The sequence below is a fragment of the Heteronotia binoei genome, chromosome 17 (assembly GCF_032191835.1).
Source record: "Heteronotia binoei isolate CCM8104 ecotype False Entrance Well chromosome 17, APGP_CSIRO_Hbin_v1, whole genome shotgun sequence".
Lineage (NCBI taxonomy): Eukaryota > Metazoa > Chordata > Lepidosauria > Squamata > Gekkonidae > Heteronotia > Heteronotia binoei.
This window is the reverse complement of record NC_083239.1, coordinates 56097798-56123077: the sequence shown is the minus strand read 5'-3', so window position 1 is coordinate 56123077 and position 25280 is coordinate 56097798. Positions and strand designations below refer to the sequence as shown.

Genomic DNA, 25280 nt, shown 5'->3' with positions numbered 1-25280 from the left:
ATTGGGGCCAAGAATCCCAGCTACAAATACAAGTTGATGGGGTGTGAACTGGCAGAGACTGACCAAAAGAGAGATCTTGGGGTCGTGGTAGATAACTCACTGAAAATGTCAAGACAGTGTGCGTTTGCAATAAAAAAGGCCAACGCCATGCTGGGAATTATTAGGAAGGGAATTGAAAACAAATCAGCCAGTATCATAATGCCCCTGTATAAATCGATGGTGCGGTCTCATTTGGAGTACTGTGTGCAGTTCTGGTCACCGCACCTCAAAAAGGATATTATAACATTGGAGAAAGTCCAGAAAAGGGCAACTAGAATGATTATAGGGCTGGAACACTTTCCCTATGAAGAAAGGTTGAAACGCTTGGGACTCTTTAGCTTGGAGAAACATCGACTGCGGGGTGACATGATAGAGGTTTACAAGATAATGCATGGGATGGAGAAAGTAGAGAAATATGGAGCAGAGGTCCATCAGTGGCTATTAGCCACAGTGTGTGCGTATGTATAAAATTTTTGCCACTGTGTGACACAAAGTGTTGGACTGGATGGGCCATTGGCCTGATCCAACATGGCTTCTCTTATGTTCTTATTTTGAAAAAAACATTAAAAAGGATATCTTTCCCAACCGACTACTTCAAACAAGTGATCACCATCCATGACAAATCTCATTTTAAATAACCCTGCTATTTAAGCTGTGATAATTGCTACTAACTGGGAATATTCCTAACCTTCCAAACCAGAAAGTGGATATCTTCATCAGGTTTTTAAAAAGAAAGAACTCAAAAGAGGAGGGACACACACAAAAGAAGACATCCTCCAAAAAGAGGGCATCTGGTAACCCTATGCTACACTGATTGTGTTGATATTGCATAGAAGAAAAAGAAGAGGCGGAAATTGGATTTATATCCCACTGTTCACTACCTGAAGGAGTCTCAGAGTGGCTTACAAATCTCCTTCCCCTTCCCACAACAGATACCCTGTGATGTAGGTGGGGCTGAGAGAGCTTTGAGAGAAACTGTTCTTTCCAGAACAGCCCCTGAGAGAGTTATGACTGACCCAAGGTCACTTCAGCAGTTGCATGTGAAGAAGTGGGGAATCAAACCCGGTTCTCCCAGGTAAGAGTCCGAGCACCCAACCACTACACCAAACTGGTTCTCAAAGTATATGTAGTGTTATTTACTGGCAGCACTGTGCTCTCTCTCTCTATTGTACCATAGAGTTTCCCTCCCAAATTGCTAGAGCGTCTGGGAAAGTCATAGAGTTTTCCCTGAAACGCCTAGAGCGACCAGTGCACAACATCGCCGAACCAGGGGCTTGGCAGCCCTACTGTGTGTGTGTTTGTGTGTGTGTGCACAGTGCAGAAGGAGGACCTAAGCAGTGTTCCCTTTAAGCTGAGTTAGTGTGAGCTAGCTCACAGATTTTTAGCCTCCAGCTCGCTCATTTTTGTCTCAGCTTAGGAAAAATGGCCCCAGAGCACGCTAATGTATGCAGGAGCTCACCACTTTTATGCCAGGAGCTCACAAAATAGAATCTTTGCTCGCAAGACTCTGCAGCTTAGAGGGAACGTTGGACCTAAGACTACATTTTGTTCCTGTCCCAAGTCTATGGTTCATTCCTGGTCATACTTGCAGGGCCTACTCGGGGTTTTCAGTCCTCGTGATGGACAACCTGTAGTTCCATCCAACTACCAGGATAGTAGGCAGATACCAAGTGGCCTCAGCCAATGAGAGGCTGTGGAACCTCTGGGCAGGGGCCGGGGAGGAGAATAAATTGGAGGGGAATGGCCTCTGATGAGAAGGGGGAAACTATCAGGGGTTTTGCCTGGAGAGGAAAATTATAGATAACTTTCACACAAAGCTTTTTTTAATGTTTTTAATGTCTTAGTTATGTAAATTGTTATTGTATTTAAAATTCGAATTTTATTGTTAGAACCTCTGTGTTGTAAGCCGCCCTGAGCCCGCTTCGGTGGGGTAGGGCGGGATATAAATCAAATAAATAAATAAATAAGAATCTATTGTAAGCAGCTAGAAAGCAAGCAAAATAAACTGTGTTGAAATGCCAACAACATCTTATCACCACTGTGTCTCTTAACTGAATCTACATAAAATGAATTGTTTATAGACACTCTTCTTCCTCAATAAGAGCCCCGTGGCACAGAGTGTTAAAGCTGCAGTACTGCAGTCCTAAGCTCTGCTCACGACCTGAGTTCGATCCCCGGCGGAAGCTGGGTTCAGGTAGCCGGCTCCAGGTTGACTCAGCCTTCCATCCTTCCGAGGTCGGTAAAAGGAGTCCCCAGCTTGCTGGGGGGGAAGTGTAGATGACTGGGGAAGGCAATGGCAAACCACCCCGTAAAAAAAAGTCTGCCACGAAAACATTGTGAAAGCAACGTCACCCCAGAGTCGGAAACGACTGGTGCTTGCACAGGGGACTACCTTGACCTTTCAAAGAGCCCTGTGGCTCAGAGTGGTAAAGCTGCAGTACTGCAGTCCAAGCTCTGCTCACAACCTGAGTTCGATCCCCGGCAGAAGCTGGGTTTTCAGGTAGCCGGCTCGAGGTTGACTCAGCCTTCCATCCTTCCAAGGTCAGTAAAATGAGTCCCCAGCTTGCTGGGGGGAAAGTGTAGATGACTGGGGAAGGCAAGGGCAAACCACCCCATAACAAAAGTCTGCCGTGAAAACGTTGTGAAAGCAACGTCACCCCAGAGTGGGAAACGACTGGTGCTTGCACAGGGGACGACCTTGACCATTAGCTTGTTCTTTGCTCTGTGGGCTTAAGGTGGCTGTGAAAGTCTGTAGTGTGCCAGAAACTGTTCTGCTGTGTTGGCATAAACATTAAAAAGATATGGGCTGCTTAGGAGGAGGGTCCAGGGTCCACCCCTCTTGGCAGGGCTACCACTGATGAGGGCTGGCTTTGGGGTGGGATTTGGATGCAGAAACACTAGTATCATGCAATCCACATTTTCTAGTTTGCTTTGGAAAGCAGTCATCTGGGCAGGGTTGGAATGATGTGTTGACAGTGATTGGCAATGAATTCGGTCAATATGACCATGCCTTGGACTTTATGGCTGCCACACCTCCATTTGGCACCTTTCAGATTATGGGTGCAACCTTTGGAAAGTGGCTATGGTCTTATGAAAGCCAATTATCCTCTAAAAACGGTAGCTTTAAAAGAAGGCAATAGACCAATCGAGGATGTCAGCCAGATGTTTACAGGGAGGGTGTGTCTTTTAGGTGCCATCAGGCAGTGTTCCAAGCTGAATTTGTGTGAGCTAGCTCAGTTTTTTCACCCCCCAGCTCACACATTTTTGTCTTAGCTCAGGAGAAAATGGCCCCAGAGCAAGCTAATTTCTGCAGTAGGTCACGTTTAATGCCAGTAGTTCATGAAGTAGAATTTCTGCTCACAGGACTCCACAGTATTGCTCCCAGGCTGTCTTGAATTGAGCTAAGAAACACATCAGCAAACAGGGCAGCCGTTGAAAAGTTGGGTTAATATGCAAACGTTGCCTGGTACCACAGCCAGGAACCATCGTTTTCTCCACAGCTGCAGTTTCCAAGACAGCCGCACATGATAACACATGTAGTAGAAGCCTAGCCAGGGGGTTACTGAGACATAAATCTAGGCAGTCCAAGAGGGAAGAATGTTTCTGTAATTGGCAAAGTGGTCTGTTTCTTTATTTGAAGCATTTTTCCTTGCAGTTCCCTCTCCCTCAAGTCTCCCCCCGCCTGCATACCTGGGGAAGGATTTTTCAGCAGACTTACATATACTAGCCCATCTCCCACTATATTTTAATGTACCCTTTTTTTCTAATGGCAAACTAGAATGTATTTCTCTTTTAGAACAGTGTATCAGAATATTTTGGGTTTTTGTATTGACCTACTCAAGGAGAGTCAGTTTGGTGTGGTGGTTAAGTGTGCAGACTTCTATCTGGGAGAACCGGGTTTGATTCCCCACTCCTCCACTTGCACCTGCTGGAATGGCTTTGGGTCAGCCAGAGCTCTGGCAGAGGTTGTCCTTGAAAGGGCAGCTGATGTAAGAGCCCTCTCCATCCCCACCCGCCTCACAGGGTGTCTGTTGTGGGGGAGGAAGGTAAAGGAGATTGTGAGCTGCTCTGAGACTCTTTGGAGTGGAGGGCGGGATATAAATCCAATATCATCATCATCATCAAATAGAGATATTGGCTGTTTATCTTATTACATATACTAACCCATCTTCCACTATATTATAATGTATTCTTTTTTTCCTAATGGCAAACTATAATGATGTTATAACCTCTTGAGATACCAATGCCCTCCATTTAAATCCACAACTAAGAAGCCAGAATGACACCCAGGTTTATGGTGTCTGTTGTGGGGGAGGAAGGTAAAGGAGATTGTGAGCTGCTCTGAGACTCTTCGGAGTGGAGGGCGGGATATAAATTCAATATCATCATCATCAAATAGAGATATTGGCTGTTTATCTTATTACATATACTAACCCATCTTCCACTATATTATAATGTATTCTTTTTTTCCTAATGGCAAACTATAATGATGTTATAACCTCTTGAGATACCAATGCCCTCCATTTAAATCCACAACTAAGAAGCCAGAATGACACCCAGATTTATGGCACTTCACACCTAGGACATGTCTGCTTTTTATCACCCACCATTGCTATTACAGCCCAGCTAACAATACCAAACAAACAAACACAGACCCCAATTTGTGATTCTTTTAATCTGCTAAAAACATTCCCATGACTCTACATACCAACTCACTGCCCACTTTCTCTATATTTAAAGATGGCTTGCCATTCCAGTTTTGTCTGATGAAGTCTGCTTTAGAGCATATGAAAGCTTAAAACATTGTTGGTCTTAGAGGTGACACTTGCCTACTGCTTTGTTCTGATACTATTAAAGGAATGCGACTATGGCCTGTTGTTTGAGGATGACCGAGAATGCCTGTCATTTCAGGAAGAAGGGAGCTTTGGTATCTGACCTAGGGAATTTGGCTCTCCGAAGCTTATACCACCAAAATGTTGGTCATCTCTAAGGTGGACTTGCGTCCAGCTCCCAGAGCCTGCCTGTGTCTCTTCCTATACCATTTCATAAAACATTCCCTCTGCTCATAAGACATTCCTGCTGACACAGCATGTCAAATTCACACATTATTCAGAGCAGTGCCCAATTAAACCCTGCGGAGGCCCTTAGGCAGTCCAAATCCCTCGCAAATTATCTCAGAGTCTGAGCGCCAGCCCCACTGCCCATGGCCCCCGCTGCAGGCAGCTTCTTAAAAAGCCCCTTTGACTAAGCTGCGAAGGAGAGGCAGAGAGAGGCAAACTTGGCGACAACGCCAGCAGCAGCCACACCAGGCAAGCTGGCCAAAGAGCAGCTCAGTTGCTGGCTGCATGTGCAGGTGGGAGGGCTGCAAGCAGGGGGGAACTGGGGGTGGGGTGGGAGACAGCCCGGGGCCCCTAAAGGCGTGGGGGCTCATAGGCCTATTTGGCCAAATTGTTAATCCGGCTCTGATTCAGAGCACCACCAATCGAAGCTCTTGGCAGACTCCCCCCTCAAAAACCCCCAACAGCAACAGAATTCCCAGGAGTCCAGAAGCAAGACCACTGAGGCTTATGGAGACAAAGAACCCGAAAGGCATGCTGAATCTCAGCGTCTGAAAGAGAGGGACACCAATGCCCTTCAGCAGGGCATTCTTTGGGGTAGAGAAAGCCCGGCAGGAACTCATTTGCATATTGGGCCACACCCCTTGATGTCACCATTGTTTCACACAGATTTTTCTTGCATACTAGGCCACACCTCCTGACACCAAGCCAGCCAGAACTGCACTCATAGAATCCTAGAGTTGGAAGGGACCCCCAGGGTCATCTAGTCCAACCCCCTGCACAATGCAGGGAACTCACAAACCCCTCCCCCTAAATTCACAGGATCTTCATTGCTGTCAGATGGCCATCCAGCCTCTGTTGAAAAACCTCCAAGGAAGGAGAGCCCACCACCTCCCGAGGAAGCCTGTTCCACTGAGGAATTTCTCTAACGGTCAGGAAGTTCTTCCTCATGTTGAGCCGGAAACGCTTTTGATTTAATTTCAGCCCATTGGTTCTGGTCTGACCTTCTGGGGCCGCAGAAAACAATTCCACCCCATCCTCTCTAGGACAGCCCTTCAAGGATTTGAAGACGGGGACCAGATCACCTCTCAGCTGCCTCCTCTCCAGGCTAAACATTCCTGTGCGTTCCTGCTCAAAAAAAACTCTGCCATGCAGCCTCTTATCACTCGGAACTCTGGGCAGGAGAGGAGAGTCCAGAACAGAAATTGCACTCACTGGAATGGAGCCCTCATTATCGGTTTCCCCATTAACCCGCTGACTGCATTTCTTATCCATTTGTCGAGTGCAGATATCCCTCATCCAAGCCAGCCTTGTGCATCTAACTCAGACCACAACTGAACAGGGAAATGCCACGCTGGTTGTTGGCACTGAACTGCGAATAAGGAACCAACTTCAGCCCTCTGAAGTCAGTGGGAAGTGGGGATTGAACACACAACCCTCTGATTACCACGTGAGCTACAGAGGCTTGTAGTGATTACTCTGAGAGCAATAGTACCACCCTGTGGATGAAACACGTCAAAACAACTGCCATAGACAAGAACTGTAGCTTCGCTTCTCCGCTGCTCCCTGATGGTGAGACTGGAGTATGGAGACGTTCTTGTGGGCTGTGACAAACTGCTCGCTGGTCTGGCCCACAGGAGACTTTCGCACAGGCTTTGGGGGCCGGAGCAAGTGTGCAGCTGCTATTTGCCAGTGCATCAAGCCCGTTGTGCAATAGCTGCAGAACTTTACCTCCCCGAGTTCACGCTTGCTCACCACCAGGTGGCTCTTAAATGAAAAAGCGATGTGAGGGGAAGGAGAGCAGAATTCGGCTGAGCAGCATCTGTAAAGTACCATCATGATGCCTTGCAGGCCCTAAACTCAAGGGACAGATTAAAGATCAGACCGATATTCTCTTGGTGAGAAAGTGTTTTTTTTAATTCTGGTTTTTGCTTTACAACGTTAAGCTGAAATAGAGAGCCAGTTTTCTAAAACCTTTCTATCTGCACGGCATCTGTAATGGCATAAAACATTTCAAACGATGAGGGAAACACATATTGTTTTCTCAAGTAAAGATCTACTTGAGACTCCTCTTTCTCCACTGCACTCCCGCAATTTGCCTTCTGCCTAAATAGCCTGTTAATAAAAAAAGAGGGATTTCCTCCCCTAGCTTCCTTCCAACAGCACTGAAGTGGTGGAATGCAGATTCTAATTAATTTAGTGTTAGTGATTCTGAGAATTCACCCGTCCTGGTAGACCTTGCTGGATTAATCTGGCATCAGAGTTTTCATACATGAGATTTAAATTGCCTTTGAGCCTCTTTACATTCAGGAAGAATGAATTTGTCATACCAATGAGCCGATGTAGGTTACTAAAGTCACAACCTAGGAACATAAGAGAAGCCATGTTGGATCAGGTCAATGGCCCACCCAGTCCAACACTCTGTGTCACACAGTGGCCAAGAAAACCAGGTGCTATCACAGGGTGTCTGTTGTGGGGGGGGAAGGGAAAGGAGATTGTGAGCCGCTCTGAGACTCTTCGGAGTGGAGGGTGGGATATAAATCCAATATCTCCATCTACCTCACAGGGTGTCTGTTGTGGGGGAGGAAGGGAAAGGAGATTGTGAGGCGCTCTGAGACTCTTCGGAGTGGAGGGCGGGATATAAATCCAATATCTCCATCTACCTCACAGGGTGTCTGTTGTGGGGGAGGAAGGGAAAGGAGATTGTGAGCCGCTCTGAGACTCTTTGGAGTGGAGGGTGGGATATAAATCCAATATCTCCATCTACCTCACAGGGTGTCTGTTGTGGGGGAGGAAGGGAAAGGAGATTGTGAGCCGCTCTGAGACTCTTCGGAGTGGAGGGCGGGATATAAATCCAATATCTTCATCTACCCCACAGGGTGTCTGTTGTGGGGGAGGAAGGGAAAGGAGATTGTGAGCCGCTCTGAGACTCTTCGGAGTGGAGGGCGGAATATAAATCCAATATCTCCATCTACCTCACAGGGTGTCTGTTGTGGGGGAGGAAGGGAAAGGAGATTGTGAGCCGCTCTGAGACTCTTCGGAGTGGAGGGCGGGATATAAATCCAATATCTTCATCTACCTCACAGGGTGTCTGTTGTGGGGGAGGAAGGGAAAGGAGATTGTGAGGCGCTCTGAGACTCTTCGGAGTGGAGGGCGGGATATAAATCCAATATCTCCATCTACCTCACAGGGTGTCTGTTGTGGGGGAGGAAGGGAAAGGAGATTGTGAGCCGCTCTGAGACTCTTTGGAGTGGAGGGTGGGATATAAATCCAATATCTCCATCTACCTCACAGGGTGTCTGTTGTGGGGGAGGAAGGGAAAGGAGATTGTGAGCCGCTCTGAGACTCTTCGGAGTGGAGGGCGGGATATAAATCCAATATCTTCATCTACCCCACAGGGTGTCTGTTGTGGGGGAGGAAGGGAAAGGAGATTGTGAGCCGCTCTGAGACTCTTCGGAGTGGAGGGCGGGATATAAATCCAATATCTTCATCTACCTCACAGGGTGTCTGTTGTGGGGGAGGAAGGGAAAGGAGATTGTGAGCTGCTCTGAGACTCTTTGGAGTGGAGGGCGGGATATAAATCCAATATCTTCATCTACCCCACAGGGTGTCTGTTGTGGGGGAGGAAGGGAAAGGAGATTGTGAGCCGCTCTGAGACTCTTCGGAGTGGAGGGCGGGATATAAATCCAATATCTTCATCTACCTCACAGGGTGTCTGTTGTGGGGGAGGAAGGGAAAGGAGATTGTGAGCTGCTCTGAGACTCTTTGCAGTGGAGGGCGGGATATAAATCCAATATCTTCATCTACCCCACAGGGTGTCTGTTGTGGGGGAGGAAGGGAAAGGAGATTGTGAGCCGCTCTGAGACTCTTCGGAGTGGAGGGCGGGATATAAATCCAATATCTTCATCTACCTCACAGGGTGTCTGTTGTGGGGGAGGAAGGGAAAGGAGATTGTGAGCCGCTCTGAGACTCTTCGGAGTGGAGGGCGGGATATAAATCCAATATCTTCATCTACCTCACAGGGTGTCTGTTGTGGGGGAGGAAGGGAAAGGAGATTGTGAGCTGCTCTGAGACTCTTTGCAGTGGAGGGCGGGATATAAATCCAATATCTTCATCTACCCCACAGGGTGTCTGTTGTGGGGGAGGAAGGGAAAGGAGATTGTGAGCCGCTCTGAGACTCTTCGGAGTGGAGGGCGGGATATAAATCCAATATCTTCATCTACCTCACAGGGTGTCTGTTGTGGGGGAGGAAGGGAAAGGAGATTGTGAGCCGCTCTGAGACTCTTCGGAGTGGAGGGCGGGATATAAATCCAATATCTTCATCTACCTCACAGGGTGTCTGTTGTGGGGGAGGAAGGGAAAGGAGATTGTGAGCTGCTCTGAGACTCTTCGGAGTGGAGGGCGGGATATAAATCCAATATCTTCATCTACCTCCCAGGGTGTCTGTTGTGGGGGAGGGAAGGGAAAGGAGATTGTGAGCCGCTCTGAGACTCTTCGGAGTGGAGGGCGGGATATAAATCCAATATCTTCATCATCATAAGAGTTTGGGCCCATGGAGGTGGGGCAGAGAATCAGAATTGTCCAGCAGCCAGGTCAGCCTCGGGGTCCCCCTTGTCCAGCAGCATTCTATCTCCAGCAGTGGTTGTCTCCAAAAAGCCTACAAACAGGGCAAGGCGGAAGAAACCCACCCAGCTGGGGGAGTCGGCGTTCTCGCAAGCCCCGTGGCTTCAGGCCTGCATCTACTTGGGAAGCAGCTCAGGAGGAAACGCACAACGTCAGAGTTAAGAGCAGGCAAGAAGGACACGCAGGGCTCTTTTCTTTCCCACCCCCCACGCAGATGCCAGGCTGGGGTTTAGCGAGGGGCCAAGCACAGCTGGTACGTGGGGGGGATGTTCCCGAAGCCGCTCACTTTGGGGGTGAGGTCAATGTCCTTAGGGGGCACCAGGGGCTTCAGGGAGAAGTTCTGTAGGATGGTGGTGAAGTACAGGAAGAGCTCCATGCGGGCCATGGCCTCCCCCAGGCAGACACGCTTCCCTGGCAGGAAGGAAGGAAGGAAGGAAGGAAGGAACACAATGTGAGGGGAATCTGGTGCAAAAATGGCTCCACTGGGGTTAACAGCCCCAGTTGGTCCCAAATGGATCTCGGCTCTGGATCAAGTGTGCTGCCTCCAGCTCTTCTTGGCCTGTCTCTGACTGGGGTGGAGCCATTCTGCTGGTGGAGGCACTTTCTTTCAGAAGGAGCCCAACACAAGATCCCCTCCCAAGCACTCGTCTTGCATGAATGGAAGGCTCCTTCTCCTTCTGTAAAGTGCCCCGGTGTTAGCAGAGAAACACCAGACAACAGTCCCATCACCAAGAGTCATCATCACCCACCACAGTGGTTTCATCCCACCCTCTGCCTAACAGAGCAGTGTGAGGAACATCTGAAGAGCCCTGCTGGATCAGACCAGTGAGGTTCCATCTAGTCCAGCCTCGTGTCTCACACAGGGCCAGCCAGTTCCTCTGGAGGGCCAGCAACAGGGCAGAGAGGCTGAGGCCTTCCCCTGAGAAGAACCTCAGAAGAGCCCAGCTGGAACAGACCAGGGAGGGTCCATCTAGTCCAGCCTCCTGTCTCACACAGGGGCCAGCCAGTTCCTCTGGAGCGCCCACAACAGGGCAGAGAGGCCGAGGCCTTCCCCTGAGAAGAACCTCAGAAGAGCCCAGCTGGAACAGACCAGGGAGGGTCCATCTAGTCCAGCCTCCTGTCTCACACAGGGGCCAGCCAGTTCCTCTGGAGGGCCAACAACAGGGCAGAGAGGCTGAGGCCTTCCCCTGAGAAGAACCTCAGAAGAGCCCTGCTGGATCAGACCAGTGAGGGTCCATCTAGTCCAGCCTCCTGCCTCACCCAGTGGCCCACCAGTTCCTCTGGAGGGCCAGCAACAGGGCAGAGAGGCTGAGGCCTTCCCCTGCGAAGAACCTCAGAAGAGCCCTGCTGGATCAGACCAGGGAGGGTCCATCTAGTCCAGCCTCCTGTCTCACTCAGTGGCCAGCCAGTTCCTCTGGAGGGCCCACAACAGGGCAGAGAGGCTGAGGCCTTCCCCTGATGTTGCCTCTTGGCACTGTTATTCAGTGGTTGACTGCCTCTGAACATGGAGGTTCCAGAACCAGAACCTGGGGAAAGCTCCTCCAGAGCCCTGCTGTGTATTCCATCTGGATTTCTGGCTCCCTCAGATAATTTGCAAGGAGGCCCTGAGGTTTTGACTGCCTAGGAGTCTGCACAGGGTTTAATCCAGCACTGTTCTTTTCCCTGCACTATCTGACATGTATTTCTAGAATAAAGCAGACATTGTTTTGTTTCAACCTGAAATGTGACTCTGTGTAACTTTGTAATTTTGCAACCGCACGGTCAGGTCTAATACAAGCACTGCATTAAGCCTTGTGCTCTCTGCAAACTAAAGAAGGCTGTGGACCCCCAGAACCAGTACCCTTCCCAGCACATTCTGCCCACCACATTTGCAGACTACATTCAAAGAGAAAGGTTTCAGAGCCAGGATACCGAGCAGTTTACCTGAGGGAGAAGCCTACCTGAAGAGAAGGGCACAAAAGCGTCGTTCTTCTTAAAGCGGCCTTGTTCATCCAGGAAGTGCTCAGGGTAGAATTTCTCAGGGTGGCGGAAGTATTTAGGGTCACGTAAGACAGAGCCTAACAGAGGGAAGACATCAGTGCCCTGGAAAACATGGGAGAGAGGACATAACAGAAGGAGAGCCCAGTTGGAGCAGACCAAATTAGACCCTTCGAGTCCATCATTGTATTTACAGCCTGGTCAACCAGTTGTCTCCAGGAAGCCCAAAACAGGGAATAATTCTGGACGTGGATGGAAGGTTTTGTGCACCTGCCGTCGTTATCTGTCATCTAATGCAGGGGGTCTCCCAGCCTGCTGAGCCTGTAGGCTCTTCTAGAACTCTGAAAAGGGTATTGAGTGCCACATAGGTTTGCCAAACTCCTGGTGGCAGCTGGAGATCTTCTGGGATTATGCCACCAGGCTTGCCCCCCCACAGACACCAATCAACTGGCCAGTGGGGGGGACTTAGAATCCTAGAATCCTAGAGCTGGAAGGGACCTCCAAGGTCATCTAGTCCAACCCCCTGAGTGCAGGAAACTCACAAACACCTCCCCCTAAATTCACAGGATCTTCATTGGTGTCAGATGGCCATCTAGCCTCTCTTTAAAAACCTCCAAGGAAGGAGAGCCCACCACCTTCCAAGGAACCCTGTTCCACTGAGGAACTGCTCTAACGGTCAAGAAGTTCTTCCTAATGTTGAGCCGGAAACTCTTTTGATTTTATTTCAACCCCTTGGTTCTGGTCCTACCTTCTGGGGCCACAGAAAACAATTCTGCACCATGACTTATCAGTAGAAAGAGGAAGGCCTAGGACACATTGCTGGCATTGCACAGGAAATGACATCATCACACCAGCAACTTCTGAGTGACGCTCTGATATCTGGACAAAAACTATGGTGCAAGCCAGTATTACCATAGAGTTTTAGCCCAAATACCAGAGCATTGCCCAGAAGTAGCTGGTATGATGACATCACTTCCTGTGCAATGCCAGCAATGTGGCCTGGGCTATCTTCTTCCTACTAGTAAGCCCCCCCTTCCTCCACTGGTTGCCAGGAGGGCTCTGGCAACCTTCAGCCAGCACCTCTCCATTTGGGGCACCCCTCAAAACCAGCCAGTCAGTGGGCAGAAATGGCAATTAAAGACGGAGAGGTTCAAGAGAGAAAGAAAGAAGAGCAAAGCCAGGGGGAGGAAGGAGTGTGCCAGGTGAAAAGGGAAAGTGAGCCTAGGGCGAAAGAGGACACACTCGCCAAAGGGTGAGAACAAGAATTAAGGTGTGAGTTTGGAAATGAAGCAGCAGGGATGTGGCTGAAAGCAGGTTCCCCTGCAGCACTGCCATGGGGGACAGAGGCCTTGGTTCTTCTTCCATGCCTGCCTGTAGGCACCTGTCCCATCATTTCTTTGGAAAAGGTACATCCTGTCTCTGCAGAGACTTGCACCAGCCAGCTGACGAGTGAAACCAAACCGCTGAAAACAAGCCAGAGTGTCAAAACAGCATGACAACAAACAAAAAGCGGGTGGAAACACTGCAGAGGAAAAAAGTCCTCAGGCCAGAGTAGATTCTAGAATGGCTGAAAGGGATAAGAACCCCTTTGTTAAAAGAATACAGGAAAAGGAATGTTTTCCGGGGTCCCTTTTGAGCCTGCGGGCACTTCTGGAGTTCTGACATAGTGTAGGAGACGCAGTCACAAAATGGCTGCCATGAAATGGCTGCTCCAGGAGGTGGAGCCAATCACAGCTTACCTTCAGCTCTAATGTGAAGATCTTTGTGTTCTTCTGGCAGTGGCTGCCGGAGCAACGTTTTAAGAACTGTGCACAGCAAATTAATTCCACAGTGGCCACGAACCCAACCTGGCCCTTTCTAAAAACTCTTGGTGACTGCCAGGGAATGTATCAGTGGGTGCCGCGACGTCCATGGGCTGCTGAACGTTTGGACCAGGAGCCCAAAGGGAGCCCTGCCCCCGGCCAGCCCCATCTCTCTTCTCGGCTAAATCCACCCGGTCCACTCTCCAGCCTCCCGGATGCCTCACCTTGGGGAGGAGATACCCCCGGAACTGCGTGTCCCGGATGACCGTGTGCGGCACTCCCATGGGGACGATGTCTGTCAGCCGCTGGATCTCATGGATGACGGCATCGGTGTACGGCATTTGCATCCTGTCCTCAGTGGCCGGGATGCGGTTGTGGCCAATGACGTTGTCAATTTCCTGGAGGACCTTTTCTGCCAAGCCGTGGGGGGGGGGGTGAAAAAAACATTAGGAAGGCAACTTAAATAGGGGCACTTGGGTGCATCCGCGAGAGAGCTGTTGGGAGGAAAGGAGGGTATGGTGGTCGTAGGGTTGCCAGGTCCAATTCAAGAAATATCTGGGGACTTTGGGGGTGGAGCCAGGAGACTTTTGGGGGTGGAGCTAGGAGCAAGGGTGTGACAAGCAGAATTGAACTCCAAAGGGAGTTCTGGCCATCACATTTCAAGGGACCATGTGCCTTTTAAATGCCTTCCCTCCATTGGAAATAATGAAGGATGGGGCACCTTCTTTTGGGGCTTGCAGGGTGTTTTGAGGAGAAGCATTGGATGCTATGCTACAAATTTGGTGCCTCTACTTTAACCAACAGCCCCCCCAGAGCCCCAGATAACTGCGGATCAAGTCTCCATTATACCCTATGAGAATAGGTCTCCACAGGGAATAATGGAGTTCCCAGCAGACATTTCCCTCCCCCCCTTCCACTTTCTGATGACCCTGAAGCGGGGGGAGGGCCTCCAAACCAGGGGATCTCCTGCCCCCACCTTGGGATTGGCAACCCTAGGTGGGAAGAGACATATAAATGGAAGAAATCAATGTCTTTTGAGGGGAGGGAAGATAGATCCCATGTGTAACGTACTGAGACGGGAGACGTTGGTAGGGCAACATGCTTTAATGGAGGCACGTTACAAGAGAGAGAACACGCGGGCCGGGTCCCGCTTATATACAACTCCGGGAACCTCCTTCCAGACAGGCCAGTCCAATCCTGGCCTGTTGAACTTCCCGCCACAGCTGGTGATTGGCTGGGTGTTCGCACCCTGCGCTGAGCTGCCCGGGGACAGCCCGGTCGCTCCGCGCAGGGTCGCGCTGGCTGGTTTTATGTCATTGCGTTATTGTGTTGTATCGTTATCTCGATACACTACACCATGAACACACGAAGCTGCCTTCTACTGAATCAGACCGTCGATCCATCAAAGTCAGTATTGTCTACTCAGACTGGCAGCGGCTCTCCAGGGTTTCAAGCGGAGGTTTTCCACGCTTAATTGCCTGGACCCTTTTTAGTTGGAGATGCCGGGGATTGAACCCGGGACAGTCTGCTTACCAAGCAGGTGCTCTACCACTGAGCCATTGTCCCTCCCCTAATAGGATTGTCTACTCAGGCTGGCAGCTGCTTTCTCCAGGGTCTCAGGCAGAGATCTTTCCCATCACCTCCTGCCTGGTCCACTTAAAGTTGGCGGGGATTGAACTTAGGGCCTTCTGTGTGCAAAGTAGATGCTCTGCCAGTGAGCCACGGCCCCCTCCTCAGCAGTAAAGCTTGGCATGCAGAAGGTCCCAGGTTCATTCTTTGGGACATCTTCAGAACAGGAAGGAAAGGATGTGAAAGACCACTGCCCGTCCAAGTAGGAAATCTTGAGCTTGAGAGACCCGGGTGTCGCTTAGCGTAGGGCAGCTGCATGTATTCCGAGGGGATGAAGCAAAGCTTGAGATATGAGTGTCTTCCCAAATTTCTGCACAGCTCACACAGGAATGGGAATCTTTACTGTACCCCACAGGTCAGTCTTTGGTGGAGACAAAAGCCTGGTTTGCAGTGTTTAAATTCTGGCTCAAGATTCACTTTAGAACAGATCCTTACAGCCTTCTTGATTGTATGAAAAGAAACCCATCTATTTCATCCTGGTTAGCAGTTCTTATGTCCAAACTTAACCAGTTGGGGATAGAGGTTGATTATTTTTTTTTACTTCTGATGTCATATATCTTCAGAAGTATTAAATTGAGACTGTTGGAGTTGGAGGAAACGAAACTACGTCCAACAGGCCCTTATATTTGCTCCCCAGCTTCCTTAGGTCTTTATGCTTTCTGTGGCAAAATGTCCCATTATCTATCAGACTTAACCGTTCCAAGTCATCGCAGGGCATTTATGTTGGCTAGACTGAATGCGTTTCCCTCCAAAGTTTTACAAGGGAGATATCATCAAGTCCCTTTAGGCGACAGGCTCTGTTCCTGTGGAGTAAATATTCCCGACTCAATTCAGCATACATTGCTCGATTGTTCCTTTTATCATAATCTCCATAAAGATTTATTTTGCAAGCTTTCTTTCTCCCCAGATTTGTCTATTCTGCCACCCTGTTATTATTTATTGAATGATACTGAGGGGGAGGTTAGCGAGGCTGTGGCAAAATTTTTGGCTGACATCCTTAAATTTAAATCTGACCATGTATGAATGCATCTGTAAGCTCCGTTTCATTTTGATTTTATCTCCAATGTTTAAATTTTTATACTCTGTGTATTTTATTTGCAACTGTTATGCCATTAAAGGTTTGGTATGGTACTGTACCCACAGTATCTTTCTGCCTTGGGACATTTGGAACAGAAAGCAGGGTCGGGTCAGGAATGGAGTGTAATCACTCTGTAGTTAGTGGGAGAGTTATCTAGAGGGGCTCCTTTCCATAGCCCCCCCTCTCCATTTCCCCATAAACACTGGAATATGGGATGGCCCGTTTTCTTTGTGGCCCCTGAAGTTTTGTTACAAATCAAGAGAACAGTACAAAAATGTGGTTGTGGCTGAACGTAAGGGAAGGCATGGGCCCTTCCTTTGAAACTTGCTTTTCAATCTCAGTCACTGGGCTAGAAGGAGACATCGCTGGTTAAGAGGTTGGTATTTGGCTGGAGAAGGGAATGTTGTGCATCCAATTCTCCCTATTTTCACCCTCCTACCTTGTACTTCCGGGTGCTTCATCAGGAAAAGGAATCCATATCTCAAGGTGGAGCTGACCGTCTCCGTCCCAGCGAAGAATAAGTTGAGCGTGGTGAGGATCAAATTCTTCAGGTTGAATTCACTGGAAGGATTTTCCTTTTCCTTTGGACAAGTGAAAGGAAAGGGTTGTCATAAATTACCAAGCAGGGGTGAGAGAGAGATCTAGGGAAAAGGTGACTAAACTTTGTACAGGAGCCCAAGTTCAAGCTAAGCCCCTGGACGTTAATTCATAAATAAAAGCTACAAGAATCTGTCATATCAAAGACAGTACGGTTATCCAGTTGTCATGTCCCTGTTCAAAACACAGATCGATTTCCCACTCACCTTACGTTGCTCTCACATTCCTCTTCCCACAAGGACAGAGTGGGTTGGGGAGTTAATAAATTAAAGTTTTCCAGAGGGAGCTTAGGTGTCCTATATGGGACATCGTAAATAGCTCCTTCTCAGAGGGGCATTTCCCAACGCCTCTTAAAGAGGCTGTGGTCTGCCCTCTCCTGAAAAAGGCTACATCAGAACCGGCCGAATTGGCTCATTACCGGCCGGTCTCAAATTTGCCATTTTTGGGCAAAATTATTGAGAGGGCAGTAGCATTACAATTGCAGAGTTTTCTGGATGACACTTCCATCCTAGATCCTCACCAGTCCAGCTTTCGTCTGGGTCATGGGACAGAGACAGTGCTGGTCGCCCTGGTGGATGTCCTCCGGTGGCATCTGGATCGAGGTGGCTCGGCAGTGCTGATGTTGTTAGACCTATCGGCTGCATTCGATACGGTTGACTATCAGTTACTGACCCACCGCCTCGCCAACGTGGGGATTCAGGGGTTGGCCTTGCAATGGCTTTCCTCTTCCTTGATGGTCGGGGACAAAGGGTGGTGATTGGGAGAGAACTGTCCCAGAGGCATCCACTTAATTGAGGGGTCCCACAGGGGGCGGTGCTCTCCCTGATGTTGTTTAACATCGACATGCACCCCCTTGCCCAGATTGCCCAGAGGTATGGACTGGGTTGTCACCAATATGCTGATGACACCCAGCTCTATCTACTGATGGACGGCCGGCCTAGCTGCGTCCCAAAAAATCTGGACCTGGTGTTGCAAGCCGTGGCAGGATGGCTCAGGCTGAGTAGGTTGAAGTTGAATCCAGTCATCTACGCTTTCCCCCCAGCAAGCTGGGTACTCATTTCACCGACCTCGGAAGGATGGAAGGCTGAATCAACCTGGAACTAGCTACCTGAACCCAGCTTCCTCCGGGGATCGAACTCAGGTTGTGAGCAGAGCTTAAGACTGCAGTACTGCAGCTTTACCACTCTGCTCCACGGGGTTCTTCTGTGTTTAGCTGTGCTAAAGAAGTATAAAAACAGAGTATTTCTGTCTCCCTTGGTCCTTCCCCAGATCTCTGAGAACACAGCCAGCTGGAGTTCTTTCTGGCCCTCCGGGGGGGGGGGGGGCGGCAATGAATCTGTTCTAATACCTTCTCCATCTGGATGAGGAAGCAATCGATGAAGTCGCGGGGGTTGTTGGGATCAAGTGTTGCTTGGTTGGTTTTGACTTTCTCAGCAATGAAGTCCTTCAGGTCCTCAATCAGATAGTAGATGCGGTTGTGTCTCCCGGGCAAGTACTGCATGATGCCGGAATACATATCGTAGAGCTGGAAGAAAGAGGGAAGATTGTGAGTTGTAGATCTTTATTTATTTATCTTTGAGACTTATATCCTGCCCTGTCCCACAAGCGGGCTTAGGGTTGCTCACAACATAAAATCCAACAAAATCATATGATCTTTGCTAAAACAATTCATTAAAACATCAATACAATTATTTAGTCAACTAATTTTAGTAGTGTCATCAGCATACAAGTGGCAACCCACCCCAAACCACCAGATTAACTGTGCGAGGGGGTGCTTATAGATGGTAAATAACACCAGAGAGAGGATCGCCTCTTGCAGGACACCACATACCATAGGGTAACATAGTGAAACCCTTTCTTTTAAGCTTCACCCTAAGTTCCTGACCATGAAGAAAGGAGGGCAGCCATTGTAGGGCTCTTCCTCGAATCCCCAATTGGTGAAGGGTAGGTCAAAAGGTAGTGGTCCACCGTATTGAATGCTGCTGTCCAGTCCAATAACAACAGCAGCACCAACCCACCTCAATCCAGATGTCTCCGGAGGTCATCCATAAGGGCTACCAACACAGACTTCATCCCATGGCCAAGGTGGAAGCCAGAGTGAAATCGGTCCAGGATAGAGGAGTCATCCAAGAACATCTGGAGCTGCTCCGCGACCACTCTCTCAACCACCTTGCCCAGGAACAGAAGGTTCGATACTAGCCGGCAGGGCTTTTTTTGTAGCAGGAGCTCCTTTGCATATTAGGCCGCAACCCCCTGATGTAGCCAATCCACCTGGAGCTTACAGTAGGCCCTGTACTAAGAACCCTGTAAGCTCTTGGAGGATTGGCTACATCAGAGGGGCGTGGCTTAATATGCAAAGGAGTATTTGGCTGGGCCTATAGAGTCCAAAGAAGATTTTTCCAAGAATGGTTGCACCACCGCCTCCTTCAGGGAGTATCCCTGATCTTGAATGAGCCACACAATAAAGCTGGGTACCTGAAGGCTGGGTGGGAGAAAATTTTGAAAAAAATCAATTAAACAAAATAAACATATTTATTCCAAAGCGCACTAAAACTCTGCTTGAAAAACGGAGGCTCGTTCTGCCCTTGAAGCAGCGAATATTTGCACTAAGAAGTCCTGGATCTATCTAACATGCAGGTTAAGAGCCCTGAACCAATAAAGTAGGACAAACAATTCAGTATCTCTAGGTTGATAGCCTTGAACCATACCAAAACATGTTCTGGCATCATGCAGTAGATTATTGAAAGGAAGCAGCGCCTCTGACATTGGTGCCGTGCAATGCCAGGTCCATTGAAAATAAGACCTTTGTGCTTTGGGACTTTCTGCTAGAGCAGAACATGGACCTGGCTTGCGTGACCGAGACCTGGGTGCGAGATGGGGAGACAATTGCTCTCTCCCAGTCAGCTCCACCTGGTTTCCCAGTCCTTCACCAATCACAGACTAGCAGGCGGCGGGGAGGGGTGGCAGTCTTCATTCGGGAGGCTTACTCTTTCCGGGCGCTTCTGTCTCCACAGATCACCGGCATTAAATGTGTCGGCATGGTGTGTGAGGCAGGAGAGAGTTTCGCTATCTGGCTGGTGTACCGGCCACCCAACACACCGTCCTGTGCCGTTCCGTCCCTGCTAGAGGCAGTAGCAGGCTGGGCGTTGGAACACCCACTGGTCTTGGGCGATTTAAACGTCCATGCCAATGATGCACATTCCACTCAGGCGATGGACCTGGTGTCATCCATGGCGGCCCTGGGACTCTCTCAGTGTATAACACCAGGCTGGGCACATGCTGGATTTGGTCTTTGCAGCGGGAGTGAAAGTGGGCTGTATCTATTATAAGTATTGTTGCTTATGCAGGAAGTAATTTATATAACTTTTTTCATCATTGAGGCTGGTTTTTCGTGGATGCCTTCGGGCTTCGTTCCTGCCTCACCTGGGGACTGGCAACCCTATCGTTACCTGAGCCCACGGCGTGCTCATCTCGATGAAGGATTCGTTGATCAAGCGCAGGAGCGAGAGGAAGGTCTTGTCCTCATAGTCGAAGCGGCTGCCGAAGACGACGGAGCTGATGACGTTGGAGACGGTGCGGCTTAGGAAGAAGATGGGGTCAAAGGGCAAACCTGAGAAGCATAAAGAGAGGGCATTTTGCAGCTTCTGCCTCTCCCTACTCCCTGCTCTGGCAGTAGGGGCGGCTGTGTGTCACTTTACTATGCTAAAGCTATAAATTACTAACCAAATGGACTCTTCATACTAACTCCAAAGCTTTTGTTATACTGTAACTAGTCTGCATATCAAAGGGAATTTGCTTGAAGTGTTAACCTTGTATAGGGTGTGAAAGGAGCAAAGGAATGCGGCCGTTAATAGATACCACGTCCGGCCAGCATCCTCCCTTAGGCGAAGAGATAAGGGGGAGCTCTCATGTGAAAGTTTGCACCTTCATTCTCTTTTGTTATGAGAATAACTTTGTTTAGAAAATGCTTTGATGTAGAATTCCATAAGACCCAGAGACCCCTAGTCTCTGGCATTAGTCTCAATCTTTGTATCCTGCAATGAGTTTCCAATGAAGTATACCTTGTCTTCAATGAATACGGCCTTGAGTCTCCATCGCCTGACACTGCCGTCAACACCAACCTTTGGTTTTCCTGAATTCTGCCATCAAGTACTGGGCCTCTTCCTGGATCCGTTCCTCAATGGACCGCTTCCCCATCCCGAAATTCCTCAGAACGGTGAGGGAAAAGCGACGCAGCTGTTTCCACCGCTCCCCGTTGGCTAAGGCGACTCCTGGAAGCGAAGTTATTCAAGTCAGTTTCCAAGACACAAGATGGCTGCCCCAGGTGGAGGTTCAAGCTTCACACAAGCAAGTGGGAAAGTGTCCTTAAAGGAGTCCCTCTCATTCTCCACTAGCTACGTCTTTGCTCTGTTTCTCATTTCCCTTTCTCGTGGAGACCAAAGGCAGACTCAACTTTGTAAGCTCCACCATCTCACCGGTAGCCAAGAGTCACAGGGGGAGGGGGCCACGGGGGTGGGGGGGGGGTGGGAGAGGGGGCCATGGGGGTGAGAGCAAGAAGCTGCAGAGGGGGGCACCCCCCTGCCTCCCCCCTCCAGTGTGAGTTAAATTGCATGTAAGCTCCAATTCCCCTTCTACCTTTCCTGGAGCTCACACTGCAGGGATCAACTTCCAGTCCCAAAGTTCCAAAGAAGGCTGATTTGTATCTCTGCGCTGCCTCCCCGTTTCCCTGCTTTCCTGGGCCCTTCCTCAACCGCGAGCAGCAGGGAACATGTGCGGCTTGTACATGCGGCTGGGGGAGGCCTGTCCTGGCCGCCCTCCCTCCCTCCCTCCCCACCCCAAGAGGACTCCAGCTGCCCTTGCGGCCTGTGCCGTCGAGGGGCCTCTCCTCCCTCCCACCCAAGAACTTTTACTGTTCAGGCTCATGGCGGTGGGAAACAAGGCAGCACGTGGAGCCCCCAACTCTTCATGGCTGGACTAAGGGCTGCTGGGAGCAGGCGGTGGGGCTGGCTGCCCACCTACCCACCCATGCACCCAACTCTGCTCAGAGTGCTTCAGGGGAGAGCTTGTCGCTGTCGCTCCCTGTTTCATGTGCTGAGGTGATTGGGGGAAGGTCCTGAGGGGGAGGGGGGAGCCAAGGCTTGGGGAGGGGGCCCGTAAAATCCGCAAGGAGGCGGGGCCCTCTGGGCTCCATGGGGCGCTACGGGCCTGTCTCACCAGCAGCTCTCCCACACATCCACCACGCCAGCCAAGCCCACTCACCAAAGCCGTTGAAGTTCCGCTCAATGCTGGCCAGTTCTCCCCTCCCACTGAAGTCGTCAGCTTGATCCACCAGGGCTTCCTTCACCGCCTCATGGCCACACAACACCACGACCCGCCGAGGCCCCATGTACACGGTGAACACCGGCCCGTACTTGTCCCTCAGCTGCAGGAAACATCAAAGTTGAGCAAAGGACTGGGCAGAACTGGAAATGCAAGACAACGTAATAAGCTGCCTGCATCCAAGTTGGCCTGTTCTAGTCCTGTCAGTTCTCAGTGGCTCTCCAAGGCCCCAGAGTGGAAGGGACCTTTCCCAACATCTCCTGCAACTGAGGCTGGCAGGGTTTGAACCCAGAACCTTCTGCATTTATTTATTTATTTCGATTTATATCCCGCCCTCCCCGCCAAAGCAGGCTCAGGGCAGCTGACATATTCATGTACGGACATGAAACACAAACACAAAATGCAATTAAAACATAAAAACCATAAAATTATTAAAAACATTCGAGGTGCTATTGATCTTTAGATGGCAATCTGTTTAATAAAATGGATGGCTGCCTATTCTGTTTTGCATTAAGTTTAACTATTCTGCTGTTCCAGTTGGATGTTGTATATAGGACAGCTCTAAGGGTCATGCCAGAGGTGGTCCAGATGTTTCAAAGTCTGTTGTAGCCTGTGATCTTAATAAATGCCTGGTGGAAGAGCGCCATCTTACAGGCCCTGCGGAACTGTGTGACCTCTTCAGGGAGCTCATTCCACCACCTCAGAGCTACAACAGAAGGCCCTGACTCTGGTCATGATAAGCCTGGACTCTTTGAGACCAGGGACTGAGATCAGGTTTTGTGACCCTGACCGAAGTGCTCTCAGGGGAACATGTGGGGAAAGGTGGTCCCAAAGGTATACAGGTCCCTTGCCATACAGGGCTTTAAAGGTAAGAACTAGCACCTTGAATGCAAAGGTGGTGTTAGGAAGAGACATGCCCTTCCTAGAGCTTAGAAGTGCCTGGTTGTGTTTGGACCAATTTTCCCTCTAAGCTGCAGAGTCTTGTGAGCAAAAAATTCTGCTTTGTGAGTTACTGGTATTAAAGTTGTGAGCTATATAGAGGATGGTGTGGAATTGTTTTCTGTGGCCCCGGAAGGTAGGACCAGAACCAATGGGTTTAAATTAAATCAGAAGAGTTTCCGGCTCAACATTAGGAAGAACTTCCTGACCGTTAGAGCGATTCCTCAGTGGAACAGGCTTCCTCCTTGGGAGGTGGTGAGCTCTCCTTCCTTGGAAGTTTTTCAACAGAGGCTAGATGGCCACCTGACAGCAATGAAGATCCTGTGAATTTTTGGGGGAGGTGTTTGTGAGTTTCCTGCATTGTGCAGGGGGTTGGGCTCAATGACCCTGGAGGTCCCTTCCAAACTCTAGGATTCTATGATTCTTCAGGAGGTGGTGGACTCTCCTTCCTTGGAGGTTTTTAAACAGAGGCTAGATGGCCATCTGACAGCAATGAAGATCCTGCAAATTTTGGGGGGAGGTGTTCGTGAGTTTCCTGCATTGTGCAGGGGGTTGGACTCGATGACCCTAGAGGTCCCTTCCAACTCTATGATTCTGTGATTCTATTGGCATTAAAGTTGTGAGCTCCTGCATAAATTATTGTGCTCTGGGGCCATTTTTCTTGAGCTAAGACAAAAATGTGTGAGCTGGAGGCTAAAAATCTGTGAGCTAGCTCACACTAACTCAGCTTAGAGGGAACACTGCTTGGGACCACTTTGAACACAGGAGTTCTTTAAGACCAAGACCTCCCTTCAGCCTGGAGCCTCAATGGTCAGCCAGGTGTGTGCTTCATTCCCAACCCCATTTCTCCCAAGTTCGCTGTGCCAACAAGGCCCCAACTCACCGCCAGGAAGGACTTGAAGGTCTCTTCTGTGCTCACTTGCAACAAGTTGCCAATGAAGGGCAGGGGGGCCGGCCCTGGGGGCAGCTTCCCCTCTTTGTGCCTTCTCTTCCAGGCAGCCAGGATGACCAAGCAGGAGAGGCAAAGGCCCAGGAAGATGGTCAGAGCCCCTCCGAGCTCCATGGCGGGGCACGCTCTAAATGCAGCTGGATGCCTCAGCTATCCCATTATATGCAACCTGCCCTGTAAGCGAAACCGGCCTGTCCTCCCTGGGATTGTGTCGACCAGGAAAATGAGATTGGATTTCAGCGCAATGGTTTGGAGGCGGCAGTGAGCACCTCAAGAGAAGGCCGGGTGGATCTCCCTCGTGGAGGGATTGGTGTAGAGGGAGGGGGGCAGAGCTGTGGTGAGATGGAGCAGGGCAAAGGTGACCGCCTGGGTTTTTTCCTTCCAGTTCTTCAGTCCCAGCCCAATTACATAATGTTGTTTTTTGCTGTTGGGTTCACATTTTACCATACTTTGTCATGGGCTAGGGTTAGGGATGGGCCTGCTGATTTACTTAACTGCCCTCTTGTGCTAGTCATGTGCCTTGAGTCCCAGTGGGAAAGGCAAGCTGTAAAAGAAAATTAAATTAAATTCCACTGTGCTGTGTGTGTTGGAAGGAACTGGAGTCTTCTTGCCTGGCCATTTTGTGGCAGCCATTTTGGGTTCACACCCACCCTCCTATGTCAGAATTCCAAGTGTGACTCAGAAAACATGAGAGGAGCCATGTTGAATCAGACCAATGGTCCATTCAGTTCAACACTCTGTGCCACATAAGAACATAAGAGAAGCCATGTTGGATCAGGCCAGTGGCCCATCCAGTCTAACACTCTGTGTCACAAAGTGGCTCAAATCCAGGGGCCATCAGGAGGTCCACCAGCAGGGCCAGAACTCCAGAAGCCCTTCCACTGTGACCCCCCCCTCAAGCACCAAGAAAACAGAACATCTCTGCCCCATACATAAGAACATAAGAGAAACCATGTTGGATCAGGCCAATGGTCCATTCAGTGCAACACTCTGTGCCACACAGTGGCCAAACCTCAGGGGCCATCAGGAGGGTGGGGCCAAAACTCGAGAAGCCCTCCCACTGTTGCCCCCCAAGCACCAAGAAGACAGAGGACCACTGTCCCAGACAAAGCATTCCATCTAGACCAGGGATGTCAAATGTGAGGCCCGAGGAACGGATCAGTCCCCTGGAGGGCCCCTATCAGGCCCGCAAGCAACTCACTGTCATCTGCTTCCTTCTGCATCACAAAAAAGGGTAAAGTCCAACAGTGGCTGCACAGTTAGAGAATCAG

At 49.8% G+C, this 25280-nt stretch overlaps 2 protein-coding genes across 2 annotated transcripts in view; both read right to left on the bottom strand.

The window, feature by feature from the left end:
- Positions 1 to 25280, bottom strand: part of LOC132586353 (cytochrome P450 2G1-like) — a 520878-nt gene that overhangs the window by 382960 nt on the left and 112638 nt on the right. The window lies entirely within an intron of this gene.
- Positions 9949 to 24123, bottom strand: LOC132586366 (cytochrome P450 2G1-like). Its single transcript, XM_060258403.1, has 9 exons — positions 23944 to 24123; positions 22062 to 22224; positions 20924 to 21073; positions 20252 to 20412; positions 18151 to 18327; positions 16645 to 16786; positions 13723 to 13910; positions 11660 to 11801; positions 9949 to 10130 (listed from the first exon to the last, which is right to left on the bottom strand). Exons 1-9 carry the CDS (start codon positions 24121 to 24123, stop codon positions 9949 to 9951), a joined length of 1485 nt encoding a protein of 494 aa, XP_060114386.1.